Consider the following 20,009-nt stretch of genomic DNA (forward strand, 5'->3'; position numbering starts at 1 on the left):
CACACATTCCTACTGCCTTGGGCGTGCATAGTTTTGGATCTGTGATTAGCAAGAGCTTTACCAGCCTATTAAAATTATATACATCCATCACTTCTGCAAAGAATCAGCAGCTTCCTTATTTTGGGAGATCCTGCATGATAAATTTTTAAAAACTCTGCTAACCAATATATACCCAAGAGACCTATGCCAACAGAGGATTTTGTGCATCATTCGACTGGTATCAACAGCAACTCTCAGCACATGGAAGCTAGAAAATGAAACAGCCTGACCTAAATCTTAAATGTGCAATAAAATGCACACACAGCATTAAAAATGCAAAATTCTAGGGTAGCAACATTAGTTTGTTACAGCAAAAAAACAACAAAAGATCTGTGCAGAATCTTAAAGACCAAAACATTTATAGGGACCAAAACATTTATAGGGATCAGCACCTATTTTGTCAGCTACAGGGCTCAAGTATGTAAAATAAGGGGTTTCAACCTTTTTAACCTTGTGGGTACCTTTGGAATTCTGATAAAGGGTGATGGGCACAACTAAGGATGTGTGATTTGGCTCTGGGAACTAAGAAAAAAGCTGGATTTATGCCAATTCAGCATAATTGCCAGTTCCTCAAGTTAAACCCCCCAGATCTGATCTGGAAACAAAATCTGCAGGGCTAGATTATCTAGCTGCAGCAAGGAGCTGTAGGTAGCCACTGCAGGCAGCCCACAGCCACAGCAGCGAGCGAAAGGGCAGTGGCAGTGAGAGGGCAAGCAGCAATGCAAATGGAGGCGCAACCAAGGTTTGGAGCTGGAGCCAAGGCTGGTGGGGCAGAGGAGGAGGCAGCAGGCAGAGTGGATTCCCATCCCATTCTGCCCCTTCTTCCTGCCTGAGCTCCAAAAGCGCCACAGGCCAACTTTTAGTAAAAAAGATTCTCTACAGGATTCTCTGGTTTGACATTGAGAATTGCTAATTCAACACTGGGATTCTCTGGTTCAATACTGGGATTCTCTGACACTCTGACAATAAGTAATGTCGAACCAGAGAATTCCGGGGGGGGGGAATAGCAACAAAGTTTAAAAGCCTTGGAAACATTTCCTCCATAGGAAACAATGGAGAGTGGCTGGGGGCAGCTTGTTCAGGGGTCCAATCCTCCTGAAATTTGCAGGGATCTTGAGGAGACAGTCAGGAGCGGATTCCCTGAAAATCTGAGGGAGTTCAGAAGCCCTGCTGGGGAAGAGCCCTACTTGGTCCCATCCATTTTCTAAAAACACTTGGCAGGTGCCAGTAAAGGTGTCATCAGGCACCATGGCACCAAGCTGGTGACCCCCTAATGTAGAGAATTTGGAAAGCTCCAGAAAAACACTGTCAAAAGGATGGCAAAGACAAATGAAGAGTAATTCCAGCTACTCTTGCAGGTAAGTCTACTCTGTGCGTCTGTGCGTGAGTGTGTGCGTCTGTGTGTGCGTCTGTGCGTGTGTGTGTGAACTGCTGTTAAGCTGCAACAGACCTATGAAGACCCCTGCTGGAGTTTTCAAGGCAAGAGACTACTAGCCCATAATTTTAAAATATATAAAATTAAAAACGGACCTAAGTGATAGCCATTATAAAGATATCTGCTTGGCTGCCAATTGGCTGCTTACAAGCCTGAGCTATTACTGCTTTTATGCTTGCGTTTTTTAAAAAAAGTTCCTATATTATCTTTCTGTTTTAAAACACTCAAAAATCCCCCAACAATGGACTATACCCAACAATTTCATTCTCTCAACATATTTATTTATAGTCTCAGGCAGCAAGATTGTAAAAGACTGTTTGCATCATACAATATATAATTAGTTTCTGGAAGTCACTGCCACAAGATGTATATAGGGCCACTAACTTAGTAAAGCAGTCATAGGCAGAGTCACATCTTTCTAAATCCACTGAAGTCAATGGGCTTTGAAGAGTACAACTCTGCTTAGAACTACACTGTATATAGCTTTAAAAATGACTAAACAAAATTCTGGAAGATAGAGCTATAAAAGGCCATGATACCTAAATGAAACCTCCATGATTAGAGACATGTACCAGTGGAGGGGGGAGGGGCAGCAGCAGGAAGAGGCTTTTGCATTCATTCCCTGCTTGAGGACTTACAAGAAGTATCTGGTTGATCACAGGAGGAAAAACAGGTTGCCAGACTAACAGTGAAATCCTAAGCAGAGTTACTCTAGTCTAAGCCCATTGACTTCAATGGGCTTAGAATGAAATAACTCTGCTTAGGATTTCACTGAAAGATGTAGATTGATATAGATCTGGTCCAGGAGTTTTTCTTATATTCTTAAAGCCATTTTTTAAAAATCACAATTAATTACAGGCAGCTAGCTAAAAATAAACTTTAGCCAGATGAACATTTATTAAAAAATCCTATCTGAACAGTTTAATATACACTAATGAACAGCAACAAAAACTGCTAGTTAGCTAAGTTTGCTGGTTAACTAGAAGTTTCTATTATTATTATTATTATTATTATTATTATTATTATTATTATTAACAACGACAACGACGACGACGACGACAACAACAACAACAACAACAACAACATTTCTAACCCGCCCTTCCCACAAGCGGTCTCAGAGCGAGGTACAGCAGTTATAAAAATATAATACAAATAATAAAAAACAATTCATAAAACAACAGTTCATCATAAAATCAATAAACAGATAACAACTGTCCCAAGATGGGGTCAATTCCAGATGCATGCCCATCAGCATACAGGGGGAGGGAAGCGGACAGATAATGTACTGCAACCCATGTCGGCCTCCCACCTTCAGGGCCCCCCCCCTGAAGGTGGGAGGCCAACATGGGTTCTCCCCACCATTGCACTTGGTTAATTTATTTTATTATTGTTTTGTATATTGATTTTAGTATTGTTGTTTTCTTGTTTTTATTGATTTTAAACTGTTCACCGCCCAGAGCCCCTGGGGATGGGCGGTATATAAATTGAAATATAAATAAATAAAATAAATAAAATAAAATATGTGGGTCAGCTAACAAATGGGCACTACATAGCCCTGTGCTGTACCCACAAGTTGGGCAGCCGGTCGGTGGACACTGTATAACCCCACACTTAGTGGGAGGCTGGTGGGAGGCTCAGTGAGGATCTCATGCTGGCCTCAACCACACGTCTGTTGAAACATCTCCGTCTTACAGGCCCGCCGAAATGATAGAAGATCCTGATGGGCCCAGGTGTCCTCAGACAGAGAGTTCGACCAGGTTGGGGCCAAGACCGAACAGGCCCTGGCCCTGGTTGAGGCCAACCGAGCCTCCCTGGGGCCAGGGACCACCAGCAGATGTTTTCTAACTGATCGGAGCGTTCTCCAGGGCACATATGGGGCGATCCCTTAGGTATGCTAGACCCAGTCCGTTTAGGGTTTTATAGGTCAAAACCAGCACCTTGAACAGAATCTGGAATTCCATGGGGAGTCAGTGGGGCTGCTGCAGAATTGGTGTAATGTGTGTCCTATAAGGAACACCCGTCAAAACACGTGCAGCAGCATTCTGGATCTGCTGTAGTCTCCGGATCATACCCAAGGGCAGCCCTGTGTAGAGCGAGTTACAGTAATCCAACCTGGAGGTGACTGTTGCACGGATCAGTCGTTAGGTCCTGAGCTGAGAGATAGGGGGCTAGCTGCCTGGCCTGCTGAAGATGGAAAAAAGCAGCACGGGCAACCATCGCCATCTGAGCCTCCATAGATAAGGAGGAATCCAGGATCACGCCCAAACTCCTGACCGATGGTACGGGCACAAGTGGTGCCCCCACAAAGGCTGAGAGATGGATCCCCTCCTCCAACAGCCCACGGCCCAAGTACAGGACTTCCGTCTTCGCGGGATTCAACTTTAGCCTGCTCTGTGCCACCCATCCAGACACGGCCTCCAAAGCTCTCTAATTCTAATATTTGAAAATATTTCAAAAAGAATAATTTTTAGGAAACCAAATGGCTTATATGCAACAGATATTCAAAGAATATAAAGGAGATTATATTATGAGAATTATGACAGAATGGGGATAAGATAGTCATTGGTGCAGCATATAGTTTAATAGTAGTGGGGTAGAATGTAGTATCATAGATGCTTGTGCTGATTGACACAGGGGGGTAAGAGCTGAAAATTATGTCTCTCGAGAAAGCTTTTATCTTTCCTTCCCTAGCCAGCAGGAAAACAAACATGTCACAGGATCTCTGAGAAAGAACTGAACAGAAAATGTAGGCAATTCATCTCAGCAGGGGCTTAATTCAATGATTAAAGACTTACATTTGCATACTGGCTTGAATAGCAATTCCACCCCATCACAAAGGAACTGAGAGTCTGATCTTAGGCGAGTTTACTTGAAAAGAATCTGAGATCATGATGCTCAGGTGATGGAGGGCTCTAAAGAGCTCACCTCCTATCCTCCCCCCACCCAAGGATCTCAGAAAACAGGAAGGCTAAAAGGCAGCATTTGGTGGGGCTTGCAAACTGAAGCTTCTCCATGAAAAATCCAGCATCCTTGCTATTGCTTCCTCTTTTAGCATCCTAAGAGCTTTTGCTTATAGACATGGCCAGGTGGTTGCAGTCATCTCCCCCCTCTTTCAGCCAAGCAGCATTGTCAGGAAATTGTAATCTCTCCTACCCACTGGGGTGGGAATTTTATAGACCTTGCCCATCCAACTACCTTGCCCTTACCTGGAGATGTGGCCAAGCAGCTTCTAGCGTGGGTTCATCTTCTTCAGGGTCAAACTCTGCTCCCGTTGGATTTGACGATGGAGGAAGCGTGCGGAACAGATTCACTGAAAACTGACAGATGTGATAAGAAAGCTGAGTGCCTCTGTTCAACCAGTGCTTTGGTCATTTCTGTCTAAGGAACATAGCACAAGCCTGATGTGTCTTAAGTGTCCTTACCAGCACCCCCTACTCGCGAAGCCAAAAAAAGAGAAGGCACGTGCAAAACCCCAATCCCTACAGGTCTAAATGAGACAAGCACTCCTCCACTGATCTATATTCTAGGTACAATTCTGCATCCACATCTCAAACTAATCAACACCTGTTATCTTCAGACTGACAACAATTGACTGCTACTAGCAGGCCAGCTGACATTCATTCAAGATGCTAACTTTCTCCAGCTCCCCAAGAAGACTACACAACCACAGTTCAGGTCAGCCTTACCATGATAACAGCTTCAGGGTAAATGGCCTCTGTCACAACATCCCGATTGTGCGTGATGTACTCTACCATTTCATTGAGACCTGCTCGCTTCACCTCTTTGAACTTCAAGTCACTGAGTGGGTCTGAGACAAAGTCAAAGAGAACGCAGCATTGTCGCAGCTTCTGTATGAAGAGCTCTTCCCTTTCATGAGGTGGTGCATCTGAGGGAGGCAAAACGGGCAACTGTCAGGGTCAACACGCCTCTGCCATGACTGATAAGTTAGATGCCAATATCCGAAGGCCAATGGCTGAGAATTAGCAGACTGAATCTGGCCTCTCTGTGGGGACAGGAACCCTTTCTTGGGAACCTTGCATAAGCCCACCTTGAATTCCATGGTGGAAGAGAGGTTTGAGATTGATTATAGAAACAAAATGGTTTATTTACAATATTTTTCAAAACCACTCCAATCAGTTTACAAATAAAAATACAATTCAACCAAAATAAAAATAGTGAAAATAAAAATTCAGAAATGACAACTGTTCACCCATAATTATTCTAATATGGCTCCTCCCTACTCTTTCATTCTATCCCTTTTAGGTTTCCATTGTTCTGCACAACTCACTGAAAGTTAATACAGTAATCAGAAGGATTATCTCTGCTCAGCTATACACCACTGAGTGACATTAGGAAATCTCTCAGCCTCAGTGCGTTTTCAAACAGACATTCATTTATATCCTACTTTTCTCCCTGATGGAGACCTATAGATAGCCAGTGTGTTGTAGTGAATAGGGTAGCAAATAAAGACCTGGGAGAGCCTGGTTTGATGCCCACCCTGCTATAAAACCTTGCCAGTGACCTTGGGCCACTCACACACACTCAGCCTAACCTTCCTAACAGGGTTGTTGTGAGGATAAAATGGAAGAAAGAAGAACAATACTGTAAGCCACTTCACAGCCCCATTAGGGGAGAAAACTCAGGTATAAGTACCTAAACAAATAAATAGCAGCTTACAATATTCTTCATCTGACACATTAACTATTATGCCATGCTGGCTCTATTTCTACTAGCTTATCATTACAAGGGAGTTGTAACAATTACTGATGGGGAAAAAATGTAAGAAATGCTTTGAATTCAGGAGAAGCACAGTATAAGTACTATTACTATCTAGCAGCATCATTTGTCTCCTTACTGTAAGAGCTTTCCTGTTAGTCCACAAGAGTTCATGTAGTCCAACCTGTTTCCAACACCAGCCACCCAAATGTCCTCCTTTTCATTCCGTCTCCATGCCTTCTGTTATGTTGTCCTTTGAGTTATGAACAGCCTGCCCATCTGGCAAGCTGCTTAAATTCCATCTCCATAGCAAATGCCTGACTTCAAAAAATGGATGCTTTACCGAATTACATCTGAGATTCAGAAGAGTAACCATCCAGTTCTTTAATCCTGTTTGCTTTAATCTGCCGTAAAATTCTTTGGGTACATGCTCGTGTACAGCTTCCACTTGTCCAACTGAGTCTGATACTTTGTGCCCCCTCCCTACCATTAGCAATGCAGGTCAACGTTCTAGAAACCAGCATAAGAACTTTGGGCAACATGGAGAGGTAAAAAGCAGCTAGACATGTTATTAATATTAAGAAAGGCAGGACAGGATTTGGACAATGCTAAATCAGATCAGCCTGATACATTTTCAAAAAAGGCCAAATTGTGATGCTGGTGCAAATCATTTTAAACAGACAACCTTCAGTGTCTTGCAAACACAATACAACAACTACGATATCATTCCTTGGCTGTGAAGGAGTGGGCTCTCCAACGTATTTATTAATTAACTGAAATATTTATACTCTGCTTTTCCTCTTGGTTCTAGGCAGCTTATAGTCATAATTAAAACATTACAAGTTTGAACTAAAATAAAATAACAAGCAAAAGGCTGTTCGTTGGGAAGATTAACTATTTTAAGAGAACAGCAGAGCAAGACACGATGCCCTCCCATACTTAGCAGTTACTTTCCATTCAGCACTGCAGTTATTTAAGTCAGCATGACTCACCGCTGAATCAACCTCTTCTTGTACCTTTAGAAATTCTCTGAAGAAGGGAACTCTGACTCTCCAACGTTTATACCCTGGAATTCTTGTTGTTCTCTAAAGTACTAATGGACTCAAATTCTGCTGTTCTAATGCAGACCAACATGGCTACCCACCTAAAAAAATCCTCCATTGTCGGCATACGAATTAACTAGCTGCTACTTGCCTAGCTCAAATGCATGGAAATCCATTCTCACCTTTAAGGGCAGGGAGCTTTTGAAGTTCCCGGTTTTTGCTCAAGTTGAAGCGAGAAGAGCTCTGCCTTCGCTCCTTCTTTACAATCTGGGGTCCCCCTGAATACTTGATCTTATTCAGTTGTGTCGGTGGTGGGGTACTGTTGCTGGGACGCTTATTCGAGGTTTGCTGTTGCTGTTGCTGCTGCTGCTGCTGCTGCTGGACCTGAAGTGAAAAAAGAACAAAAATAAATTGTGATCTACGCTTTATCATGCACTAGACAAGCATCTGGTTTGCTGCAGATTAAACTTTATCTGCCCAAACAATAAAAGCGTAATTTCCAAAGGTTCACCAACTATCTACCACAGGAATTTGGTTTGCTTCGGTACCCATCTGTTCGTCTCAATATGGAAGCAAATCCCCTGGGGGAAGGACACAGTGAAAATTCCCCAACAGGCTACCTGGGAATCTCTGCCATATATGGTCACATTTGATTACAACACTGGTGTGAGTACCTTTGCACCAACCCTACTTCACACAATTCATCAGCCTATACAATGGAATAAAATGTGCTATCCAGAAACAGCATGCAGCAAATGCAAATAATCACCTTAATAAAAATCTTATTACTTTAACGGAGGAATTCTAAGCAGGACTTTCTGGAGGATTTAACATTGTTTCAAAGACGAAGGGAGAGGCAAGAATGGGAGAAGCTGGCAAGGAAGAAGCGGAGAGGAAGAGACGAGTACAAAAGGCTGGAGCTGCCCTTAGAGATGGCTGGCCTGCGACCCACTTTCAGAGGCTTCATGACCCATTTTTGGATCGTGACCCATAGGTTGGGAAACGCTGGTTTATATTATAAACTGGATCTCATACAAAATCTCAACCAACATAAAGAATCTGTCAGCAGAATGGTATTTCTCCTCACCCCCCCCCCCTCACTGCAGATCAAAATGCTCTTCAAACTGCTGCTTCTGTGGGACAGGGAGCAACCTAGGATCAGCAGAAAGATTGCTGCAGGAGGGAGAAATTGGCAATTGTTCTGCCAACAGAAATGTTCCACTAGTTCTAACTCTCTGCAATTCTGATTAGATCTAGCAACTTGATTATATTTTATCAACAGCAGGCATTGCAACTAACTGGTGATCCAAGCAACTCCCTACAGACATTCACTGGTGGACTTGAAGTGTGACTCTATGAAAATTTCATCCACTACAACATCAATGGCAAAAGAAAGGGGAAAAAAAACTTTTAAAGCTGTCTCACTTTTAGTCACGGACTTTGAGGACACACATAAGCATCTATCAGGCTCATAAAAAAAAATTATAATGTTTTTTATAAAGAATTTTATTTAAAAGAAAATATAGTAAATGCATAGCAAAAAGATTATACAGATTCTAGATTAGACATTAAAATTGAAACTTATACAATCTTATACAAACAATAAGTATGTAAGCAATACATCTATAATAGTTTGGGGAGTTAAACAGACAATACACTTAAACTTCTTTCATCTAATAAAGAAGAACATTGCATATTTGACTTCCCTTAGCCTGAATACATAACATTTCTTTTTCTCTCTTCTTCCCTCTTTCCCTCTGAACTCCTATATCAATTAATTATAGCTAAATATTCAAAAAGATCCTTCCATTTTTTCCAAAATTCATTTAACCGTCTATTATGTAAATAGGTAGTCAATTTAGCCATTGAATTGTATTCATTAATCATATCTCTCCATTCTGGAAGTCCTAGACAGGCATTAGTTTTCCATTTTGCTGTAAATAGTACTATTGCTGCCGTCACCATGTAACGGAAGAGATCTCCTTGTTCTTTTCTCACATTAATTGGTAAAATATTTAAGAGCATACTTTTTGTATTTAGTTCAAATCTGAGTTTGAGAATCTTTTGCATCTCTTTGTGTATCTTTATCCAAAATTTTTGTGATTCCTTACAAGTCCACCACATATGGTAAAATGATGTGTCCATATTCTGTAACCCTTACTGATTCTTGCAATGGCTCTGGGAATAATATACCATCTAAAGAACATTTTATACCAATTTTCTCTCAATAACTGACAGTCTGTAAATTTTATGTCCTTAGTCCAGAAATTTTCTCATAAGTCCATCAGAATAGTTTCCCCAACATTTTGCATCAATTTTATCATACAAGTCTTGATTTGCTCCATTCCTGTATGGTATTGCAGTAGCATTGTATAAATCTTCCCCAAAAGATGCGACAAGTCTCCAGATATTAATAATTCAAATTATGTTTTTGCTCTTAGCCTGCTGCTTTCTTTGAGAATCTGATCCTTCAATCTTGATACTATTTGCTGATGTCAGCCATGGAATGTTTTTGCCTTGAGCCTGGATTTCTTGCCAGGTTTTTATATTTCCTTCTTTGTCTATCATTGATTTGTAACTGAGTTGATCAATTCTGTTTCTCACTGCTGCATCATAGTAGGTGTTAATTGGCGACATCAGTGGGGAAATTGGTGGGCTCAATCTATTTCTGCATTGGAACCATATTTTAAGCAATCCAGTCCTTATAATATGGTTCCCATCTTGTTTTTGGATGGATTTGCATGATTTCTTTGTCCATAAATAATCGTGGATACCTTCTTTAGCATATGCTTTCTCCAATCTGATTTGCCTGCTGCTTGGATTTGTGATCCAATCTGTTATTCAAACAAACACTGCTGCTTGATGATACAATTTGAAGTTCGGTACTGTCAATCCTCCTCAAATTGTATGCTCATTACTTCTACTGAGAATTTGAGAAGCTGTCCCTGTTTCTGACATGACCCTCTCTGACCAGCCCAGTGAAGGAGGAAGAGCAGCCAAGGCCAGGAAACGAAGAGGGCCAGCAAGGTCAGGGAGGGCCTGAAACTGCAGAGGTATTGGAGATAACCACTAGGATTCCCGCAGCCCAGATGTGAACCCAGGCCTGCAGCCTCTCAGGACCCCTTCTCACTCCACAAGAGCGGTGTTGGTGGAAGACTCAGGCTGAGACAGAACAAAGGAGGCAGTGCCAGACTGGAAGCACACAATCCCACCCTGGACCCAGAACAGTGCTGAGAGAAGTGCTGCTTTGCAGGATTCTGGCCAAAGCACAGCTCAGTCTCAGGAGCCTCAACACTTGCCAGCAGATGCAGCTGAGCCAGATTATCTCTTAGCCTATTTAGGCTGAGGCTTGTAAAGGCTGCTTTGCTGGATCAAGAGGTGCAAGCCCTGTGTTACAGCACCAAGCTCTAGTCTACGCTCCTAAATCTTGCTAGCCAAGCCAGTGGCCTTACTTCAGAGCAGGGTGGATTTGATTTAAATCAAACTGATTTAAATCATGATTTAAATCACTAGTCGTTAAGGCTTGATTTAAATCATAGTTTTCTACATAAAGACTAATTCTTGCTGGTATAACTTTAATATGCAAGTAGATGCCTGCCTTACCGATAGGTAAAGGAACTTCATTAAAGTATTCCCAAACTGGGTCTCTTTTACGGCCTGCTGCCATTATAGGTTTTTTCCTCCAAGGAAAGAATGTGATAAACCTCAGGTCATACACACAAAAGATCCAAAGACTTGTGCAGTATTGTGCTCAAAAAGTTTCACTTTCATTTTGTACTGCTTGCCCCTCCCTCCTCACACTTAGTTTCTTCTTGTGCAGATCTATTCCACTCCAAACAATCAGAAAAATATTGTTTCTATTCACTGAACTTCTTGAAACTTAGCACTGGAGGGGTTGATTCTGTCTTCATAGGTTTGTAGAACAACAGGATTAAGGTCTTTTTCTCAACTCTGTTCATGTTATAACATTTTTGCTGTGAAGAAGAGGCATGTGATCTCTGCTGAGCTGACACAAATTCAGTTTTGAGAACTGCAAAACCAAGCATCTGTGATAATATCTTGTAGGCAGAGAAACTGCCAAATAATCTTACAAAAACCTCTGGAAGAGCATGGCATTGTGAATGGATTAATGGAATTTATTTACCAAAAAAATTAAACATATACAGCCTTATTCTACATAATTAAAAACTAATCTTTATTTCATGATGGAATAACCTTTGGATGGTAATATATTTTCCTCAAAAAGCATTTTATTTAAAAAAATCCGATTTAAATAAAAAAAATCCGATTTTTTTGATTTTTTAAAAAAAATCATTGATTTTTATCCACCCTGCTTCAGAGGAGCTCAGACCCGGCTAGCCTGCAGAGTGCAGGACAGTTTCTGACTTTTGCACCATAATTGCATTGTAATCTGTGTTGTAATCCAAAGATAGCTGTTATATATGCTTTCCCCTCTTTCTTTTTAAGACCTTGCTTTTCCATTTATTTAGTCTCTTCTGAGAAGTCTGGTTTTTTCTGTTTTGTAACATTTCTGAATTACAGAACTCAGGTCTTAAAAACTGACTAGGATCCTTTGTAAGAGAGAACACTTTAACGATTGCCTAAATTATTAGCATCTTTTGCTCAATGTGGAGTGGTTCATGGGCAGAGGTAACTGATTCCCCCTACTACTGAAGATGCCCCCCCCAGCTTTTCTCAGATGGTCCTCAGTGGCAGTTTCAAGAGGTGACACAGGCTACAGTGGAAGAATGAAGTTTACCTTTGCAAATGCCACCCCACTTGAGCTAGATAGCATCTAAGTCAGGGATTGCCAGCCCTTTCTTTAATGATAGCAACTTCTGAGTAACGAAATACATCCCAAGCTACTTTCCCACACACCCCTGCCATATTACCAAGTTTAGTTCTGTCCTAGAAACAGAACATGGTCTAGGAACAGCATCAGAAATTAAGCTCTCAGCTAAGAAGCACATAGAAAAATCCTATGAACCAGAAACATTTTAAAAAAGAAAAGCCTAGAGCAGGCTTTGTATGCTCTTTTCTTGGATCTTCCAGGGGATGCATGAGCTACTCTGCAATAACTGGCAAGCAACTGACAGCACCCAAGCAACCTGTGAGACTCTCCTGATCTAAGACTTAGCCTCTTGCATTGAGCAATTACAACACATTTGTATTTGCAAATCAGCCACCACCAGCAGGTCTTTTATATCAGTCAACAAACTCAAAACACAACTTTTTAATGAAAGTAGCTGACACAATCATCTGAGATTTATCTAATGGGATCCAACCAGCTTTTCCATTAAAGTAATAAGGAGGAGACAGTTTGACCCCTTTGACTACAAAAAATCATGGGACCTACAAAAAGCATGTAGGACGGGGTTAAACTGAGGGGGATTATGTGAGACCGAGTGAAAAAACTGGCTGGATCCAACCCATCAGTTGCAAAGAAATTAGTAATAAATGCATGCAAGTCAGTCCTGAGTGTATGGCAATTCTTGTTTGCTACAAAAAGTTAGGTAGCCTGCAACACTTATATATGATGGGTCATGTCAACTGCAAAAAAGAATAAGTAGATGAAACAAAATTGCAGAAAAGGAGAATATTATTGTATTGTATGTGTGATTCTCAGCTTTCAGTTTATCCTAAACCACAATCAGAATTCCAAACGCATCAGAGCGTAAGTCGAACTAGAGGATGAACAGATCTTTGCAAGGGTCTCCTGCTCATATAGAACAGCCTGCAGAATTGGACTAATGGACTCCAAAGACTGCACTGTGAATGCAGATGGCTGATATTTGGTTAAGTGCTGTATCGCTGTACTCTGCTCTATTGGCAAAGACTTTGCCTTTGCATTGGATCAAAGTCTCCCGAGCTTCTAGAACTGCAAGATAGCTTCAGGTAAGGAGCTGAAGAAAGGTATGTGAAGAAGGGAGCTTTGACTCGTTGTGAAAGTTTATACTTTGAAATCTTGTTGGTCTTTAAGGTACCAATGGACTCAAATTCTGCTGTTCTGGAAGTGTAAGGCTATTCTTACATTGCCTTTACTACATTGCAGGCTTCCTTTTTTCTCCCCCACCACAACCATCAGATAGTGTTCTTGTTGTTGGTGGAAAGGACTGTTAAGTTGCAGCCAACATATGGTGATCCCCCCCACGATAGGGTTTTCAAGACAAGAGATGTTCACAGGTGGTTTGCCATTGCCTGCCTCTGTATTACAACCTTGGAGTTCCTTGTTGGTGTCCCATCCAAATATTGACCAATGCCAACCTTGCTTAACTTCAGAGATCTCTTGTAACCAGGTGAGCCTAGGCCATCCAGGTCAGGGCACTGTTCTTTTCAGCTGTTTTTATTTCCCTTGTGCTGAAGTCTTCTTGGCTGTGCTGCAGCCTAAACACTAATTAGGAACATTCCAGGATCTATCATCCACCCAAAAGACACCAAGAGAATTCTGACAAATTGGTAAACCAATTATGATTTCTGCAAGCAATTTCTGCAACTCTGAAACTCCCTTGCTTCAGAGCTTCAAACTCCAAGCTAGAGTATCTTTTTGAAGGAATTTAAGAGGTTAGCAATGCACAAGTTTTAACTGTAATTTTTTTAAAAAAAATAAGAAGGCTGGGAAGTAGAGATTATCAAAGCAGAGAGAGTACAGCTGCCAAGCATAAACAAATCTCTGATAACTGAATCCTGCAGAACAGATAAGGCCACCAAGATCAAGGCACAGACAGAAAAAGTGATGCAACGGGATAAGTCCATGCAGGGATTGCTGCACAAACCACACAGTGCACTCTCCAGAAGCCTGGCAAACAAGGAAGCAAGGAAGATTAAACTGCTGCTGGTATAAACAAATATACCAAAAGAAAGAGCTGGGATTTCACAGGACACAAAGAGGTTTCAAAGAAAAGAAGCTCCAAATGCAGAAGAATGACCAGTACTGGGGCTACTTCTGAATACCGGCCTCCTTTTGCAATACAAGCTAAGCGACTGAGGCTGGCAGAACTTCCACTGGATTCCCTCCAGTAGCTAAAGGCTCATTTCTTGCCTTGCAAATCCAACCCTTAGCAACTTGTAGGTTAATTGCAATAAAGAGCTTTTAAAAGAGAGAAACTCTTCCCGCAGGCATGTGTCCTTCCCACTGGGGAAAAAGAAAAGGCATTTGAAAGTCCACGTGATGTGTCAGGCTGGGTGGAGGGAGGGACAAATGGAATGGAGGATAGCTATAAGAAAGAAGAAATGGGGAGGCATACAGCTGCCATGGACCAGAAAAATACTGTGGGAATAACAGAAGACAATACCTTCCAAAGACAGCTGAAATGTGCTCCCCTTCTCCCCCTTCCTAACACTTGTTCCCCTCCTCTCATACAAGGACATCGGGGAGTCTTGCCAGCGCACAGTCCTGCCTATTGCATATTAACAGGATCTTGCCATAGTCCCTTCATTATAAGTCTGAAGAGGGCCAGTGCCGCTTTTCAACGCATCCTTTCCAGAAACCTGAATGGACTAGATTTAAAAAGGAGAGAAACACTGTATCAACCCCCATTAGTTGGGATGTTGTTTTTTAAACAGCCTAAAAAATAAAAACATGAAGCAGCGTCTCCTCTGGAGGATTCCTGGGTTTTAAAAAATCATGAAAACCACGCCTATGATCAGGGCTGAGGGATCCCAAATGCTACTTCTTAATATTTCACCTAAAAGAGATCAGAATATTTTAGTGCAGCAAACGTAGTTTTAAAAGTTCCTGAATCTAACTCAATGCACCTGAGAAATGAGTTTATACAAGGTTTGCTGGCTTAGAACTCCAGTCCCACTTGATTTTGAAGAGGTGTATGCTCTTACTCCCTTCACCCTGTAGCTTTGAAAACAATAAAGCAAATAATAAGTATAAGCAAACAGGCAACCCAGAATTTAAAGCGTGCCATTTTAGGCTTCTTCATATTTTAAATTGTTACATCATGGATTCCAAGTAAGCTGTATCAGAGGAGATAAGAAATTGGGGCTGAGGAGATGGTGGAGAAGTGTTTTAGGGTAGAAAGTTGTCCTGCAGCACCACAGGTTTCTCCTTTCCTTCCAGCCGCTGTAAACAAACAAACCCCAAAACCTTGCAAGACCCTCCAGCCCTCTTGTGAGGGAAGGAACAGGAGACATCTCTACTTGCAGCATGTAGGATGGAGATAACATTTTAATAGAAATTAGAGCCAATCTCTTGGGGGACTGTAGGTCGAGATGAAAAGGAATCAAATATTGCCATACCCCCCTTGCTGCACACAGAAAAATAGCATGCAAGAGGGACGGATTCTAGGCTACCCTTTTCCTAGACACACTAACTTTAGAAGTACAGAGGGTTGCCAGCCTCCAGGTAGGGGCTGGAAATCTCCCAGAATTACACCTGATCCCCAGGCCATAGTGATCAGTTTCCCTGAAGAAAATGGCTGCTTTGGGGGTGGCCTGCCTCTATGGCATTATGCTCTGCTGAAGTCCCTCCCTTCCCCAAACCTCAGACTTCACTCCCAAATCTCCAGAAATTTCCCACCTTAGAGCTGGCAACCCTATTGGGGCATGCAAACAACTGGTGCCACAGTCGGAAGCTGTAAAGTCCAGCAAACCATCTCTATTCGTGTGGGGTTGCTGACTGTGACTGTTGTCTTTTAGATTCAACAAGCTGCCTCCTCCACTTCTCCCAAAGGGGATCCAAAGTGGCTTTCATCTACTTTATCCTTGCAACAACTCTGTGACTGGCCCAAGGTCACCCGTGAGCTCTACGGGAGAGGACTTGGCTCAGTGGTAGAGCCCCTGCTTTGCATGCAGAAGGTCCCCAAGCTCAATCTCTGACATCTCCATCTGAAGATATGGTAATGGGTAATGTGAAAGACCTTCTCTACCTGAGAACCTGGAGAGCCACAGTCAGTCAGATTAGACAATACTGACTTTGACAGACCAGTGGCCTGACTGGGTATAAGGCAAATTCATGTGTCCTTGGCAGAGTGGGGATTTAAAATGGAACTCCCAGTTCCCAGTCTGACACACTAACCATTAAATTATTCTGGTTTTTTTTTTTACTATGTTCTTCACATAGGAAGAGAGGCAAGATGTTTTGGACAAAACCTGAAATTGGTTTTTGCCAAAGACAGCAAGTCTGCCAGCTTAAGTAAATAGCCTGTTTTTGCAGATCAAGGAGTGGAACATTTGGCAGCTGGAGATATGACATGGAAAAGAGACTGCAAGGAATGTTGCACCTTATGTGAATTGTCTCAGAGGACTGTTTCTGCTCAGATTTATGATCAGAATTCCATTTAAGAAGACAGGTCTTTAAACCCAAAGAAGACAGGAGTTGTTGGTGCCCCCAATCTCTAAAAGGGCACAGAAGTTAGAGAAAGAAAGCTCTTATTATTAGGATAGAAATTATGTTATAACACATTACAGCATATTAATTGTTGTCAAAATTATTAATATTTAAACAATAAACAAGCTCTTATACATCTGGGTTCAACAAAGCCCCGGTGCCAAGTCACCATAGCACCCAGAAATTTCATTGTGGAGCCCAATGTTTTCTCTCAGGGATCCTCAGTAGAAGTATGTTCTGTTGTATGACATAAAAATGCAAATGAATGAAGTTCTTGTCATTGCCTGTTTACATGTTAACTTCATGTTCAGTGGTGGTAGATAAACTGATTTCTTAACCAGTAGCTTTCTACACTAGATCCAATATCCAATGAAACTGAGATTTTAAAAGTTATAACAAAATTATGAGAAACTGGAGAGGAGTAAAGTTTGAGGTATAGGTTTAAAAAGCTCAATTTAATTGAATATTGGAAGTTAGCTTTTTGTTGTGGTGATGACCAAGTTATCCTATGTTTATTTGTACACCACAACACTTCTGTCATAGCTATAATAAAATTGTGAGAAACTGCGAAGAGTTTAGAATTAGGTTTTGTGGTGGCAATGTGATGTGAAGCCCCAAGTGGGGAGGGGGGGGGAATAAGCTTTTTCTCCCTCAAGGGAAAATTGGTAAGTTTTGAGGAGCACTGAACAGATCTCCTTTGATTTCTTTTTTCCTTCTGGAATGAGTGAAATGCTTTATAAAACAAAGTTTTATTCATTCAAAATGTTTAGTACAGAAATGTGTATGTAAGAGGATCTACAGCATTAGATAATGACCATTCATGTTTCCTTTAGACATATACAACATATCTTCAAGGACTTGTTTACTGTTCAAATATTAATAATTTTGACAATTAATATGCTGTAACGTGTGATAAGACAGTTCAGTGTTTTCAATGTAACTTGATATCCAAATATGTTGGCAGTCCTATCTATTGTGACTATAAGAAATTGTTTCTATCCCAATAATACACTTTCTTTTAACTCCCCACCCCTCACCTCTCAGATGGCAAAAAAGATAGCACAGAGAGCAGCAATTTGCAACTAGCTCTCAAATATTGGGTATATTTGCAGTTTTGCATACAGAAAACCAAGGCATGTATGTATGCTTGTAAATTCCAAAATACACTAAATAGTACAATTTTATATTCTAACATATACATTATGCACTTACATGGTGAACGCTGTAAAATAAGTTTAGATTTAATAAGGAAGTAAGTACCACATACGTTTCAATTTTTTCTCAAAGTTTTTTCTTTGGGGAGCAAATTGTTCCCCACCACTTCAAAATTCCTGGAAATTTTACATCTTTAGTAATAACTAGAAAATATGGTCATTAAATACAAAACCCTGAAGGTGGAAAAACAAATGTTTTGCCTCCTAAATGTTTCTGATTGGCTCTAGAGTAAAAAAAAAAATCAAGGCCAGTTATTTTTTATTTTAAATTACAATCAGATGTCTCAATAGTCTTAGACAATACAAATCAAAAATTTTGCTAAGGCCAATGTAATACCAAAATCAGTATCAGCTAGCAAAAAAGCCAAAGGAGAAAAAAGCATCAGAAGCTATCACTGGTCAAATCCACAGATCCCTCATTAGGGCACCCAATATACAATTTTTAAAAAGTGAGATATTGTTTCAATTGTTCCTTATGCACAAGGGCACAATCTGTCTGAATAGGCTACTCCTCAGAATCTATGCACTAAAATAGCAGAGGGAAAAAACATTTAACCTAGCCAAGAGAAAAGCCCTCCGATATCTAGGAACATCAATCAATAAAAATAGGATGAAAACGTAGGAGACAGCAGAATCCCTACCCACCCACCCCCACCAAAAATAAACACACTGTATGTCAATGCCTGTTATCCAGTATGTGAGCAGATCTCTGTATATTAATGGCCCATCCACTCATTTTAACAATTGATTGCTGCTACCAAGATTACATTTATAAAGTTAAAAGCAAGGTTGTCTGCAACGGTTAGAGATCATTCCTTTCAAGGAATTAGTCCAAACTACATTTAACACAACAGAGTGTGATGGCAGTTTTTCCATTTTTTTAGCTCCTCTATTTTCATTACTTTTGACCCAAAGTATAGCAAAATACATCTATTAGCAAGATGATCAATTTCACTGTTTCTTTCAAACCTTCTTCCAATGCCGAGAGTAGTGGTGGAAAAAGCCCCCACCCCCAAAAAAATTCCTGACCAGGGTTATTAGGCACATACTAGACCCTAAATATTTTATTATGACACCTAGGAAATCTTAAGACACTTTTCCAGCCCTGTGGGAGAAGCTAAAAACTTACAAGCTGATCATCACATTTTTTTTTCACACTGATGGTTGCAGCATAGCAACACCTTCCCAGCTGAAATAAATAGTCCAAAGTTAACCAACAGTCACTAGGTTGCTTACAAGATTCTTACTATTATGTAGCACATTCTTAAGCGTTCTATGCACAACTGTGTTTTCAGAAACCACAAAAGTGTTATTTTTAGCTGGCTGCATGAAAACAATGATCAAAGAACAAGTCAGTTTTTGGTTTCACCAAAGCAACAGTTAGGCTGATGCATACGAATTTCAACTATCATTCTTAGGTTACATTTAATACACTCCCAGAGGTAGCTGTGCTTATTGCTTTCTGTTCTAGACTAACCATTCTATGGTATCTTAAAAACTAACAGATATTTCGTAGCATAAGCTTTCATAGATTAAAGCCCATTTAGTCAAATGCACAATGTATGTACATGTATACAAGGATATAAAAGGGGGGCGGGACCTGTCAACAGTGGAGCCAATACAGAGCCTTTTAGATGCACTGTTTTATAGGGGTCCATCCATGCATACATCTGTCAACTGAGGGTCACTCAAAACTCTTTGTTGATTTAATCAATGGCAAAAAGATGATCTGAATCTCCACTTGGTTAAACAAGAAAATTAAGACACTTCCATGGCCGAGGACTAACCTGTCTGGCACCCATGTAAGTAAGGTAGGAGAAAATGCCAAGCTCTCTACTGAATAACAAAAGGGATGGTGTTCTACTTCCTACTCTGGGCACAGTCAACAACCAGGTGACATTCTCAGCAGTTTTTAAATCTATTTTAGTACAGCACTGATAATCTTTCTGCTAATATGTACTTTATTGAACAGTTATTAAATGCTGCTGAAGGAAGGTCATAACAATATCAAAATTCATGACAATCTCCATCATCTTCAGCCATAAACGAGGCCACCATCACACACATGACACAAGTAGGGGGAAAAATCCAAATCCTCAAAGCCAACTTTTTAGGTGCCTGCCCTGCGGGTAACTGTGAGAGAATTTCAAATTGCTGCATACAAGTATTACATTTTTAAGAACTCAGAGACCAGAATGCTTGCATTGTTCCTTGTCTCTGTGCAA

At 40.9% G+C, this 20,009-nt stretch overlaps 1 protein-coding gene across 1 annotated transcript in view; it reads right to left on the reverse strand.

Moving 5' to 3' along the window:
* Nucleotides 1-20,009, reverse strand: part of PPP2R5D (protein phosphatase 2 regulatory subunit B'delta) — a 45,328-nt gene that overhangs the window by 20,747 nt on the left and 4,572 nt on the right. Inside the window, exons 3-5 of the mRNA XM_054984430.1 lie at nt 7,416-7,617; nt 5,161-5,360; nt 4,681-4,791 (exon numbers count right to left, since the gene is read on the reverse strand). Coding sequence (XP_054840405.1) covers nt 4,681-4,791; nt 5,161-5,360; nt 7,416-7,617 — 513 coding nt within the window. The remainder of the gene's footprint in view (nt 1-4,680; nt 4,792-5,160; nt 5,361-7,415; nt 7,618-20,009) is intronic.

The sequence above is a fragment of the Eublepharis macularius genome, chromosome 1, assembly GCF_028583425.1.
Source record: "Eublepharis macularius isolate TG4126 chromosome 1, MPM_Emac_v1.0, whole genome shotgun sequence".
Lineage (NCBI taxonomy): Eukaryota > Metazoa > Chordata > Lepidosauria > Squamata > Eublepharidae > Eublepharis > Eublepharis macularius.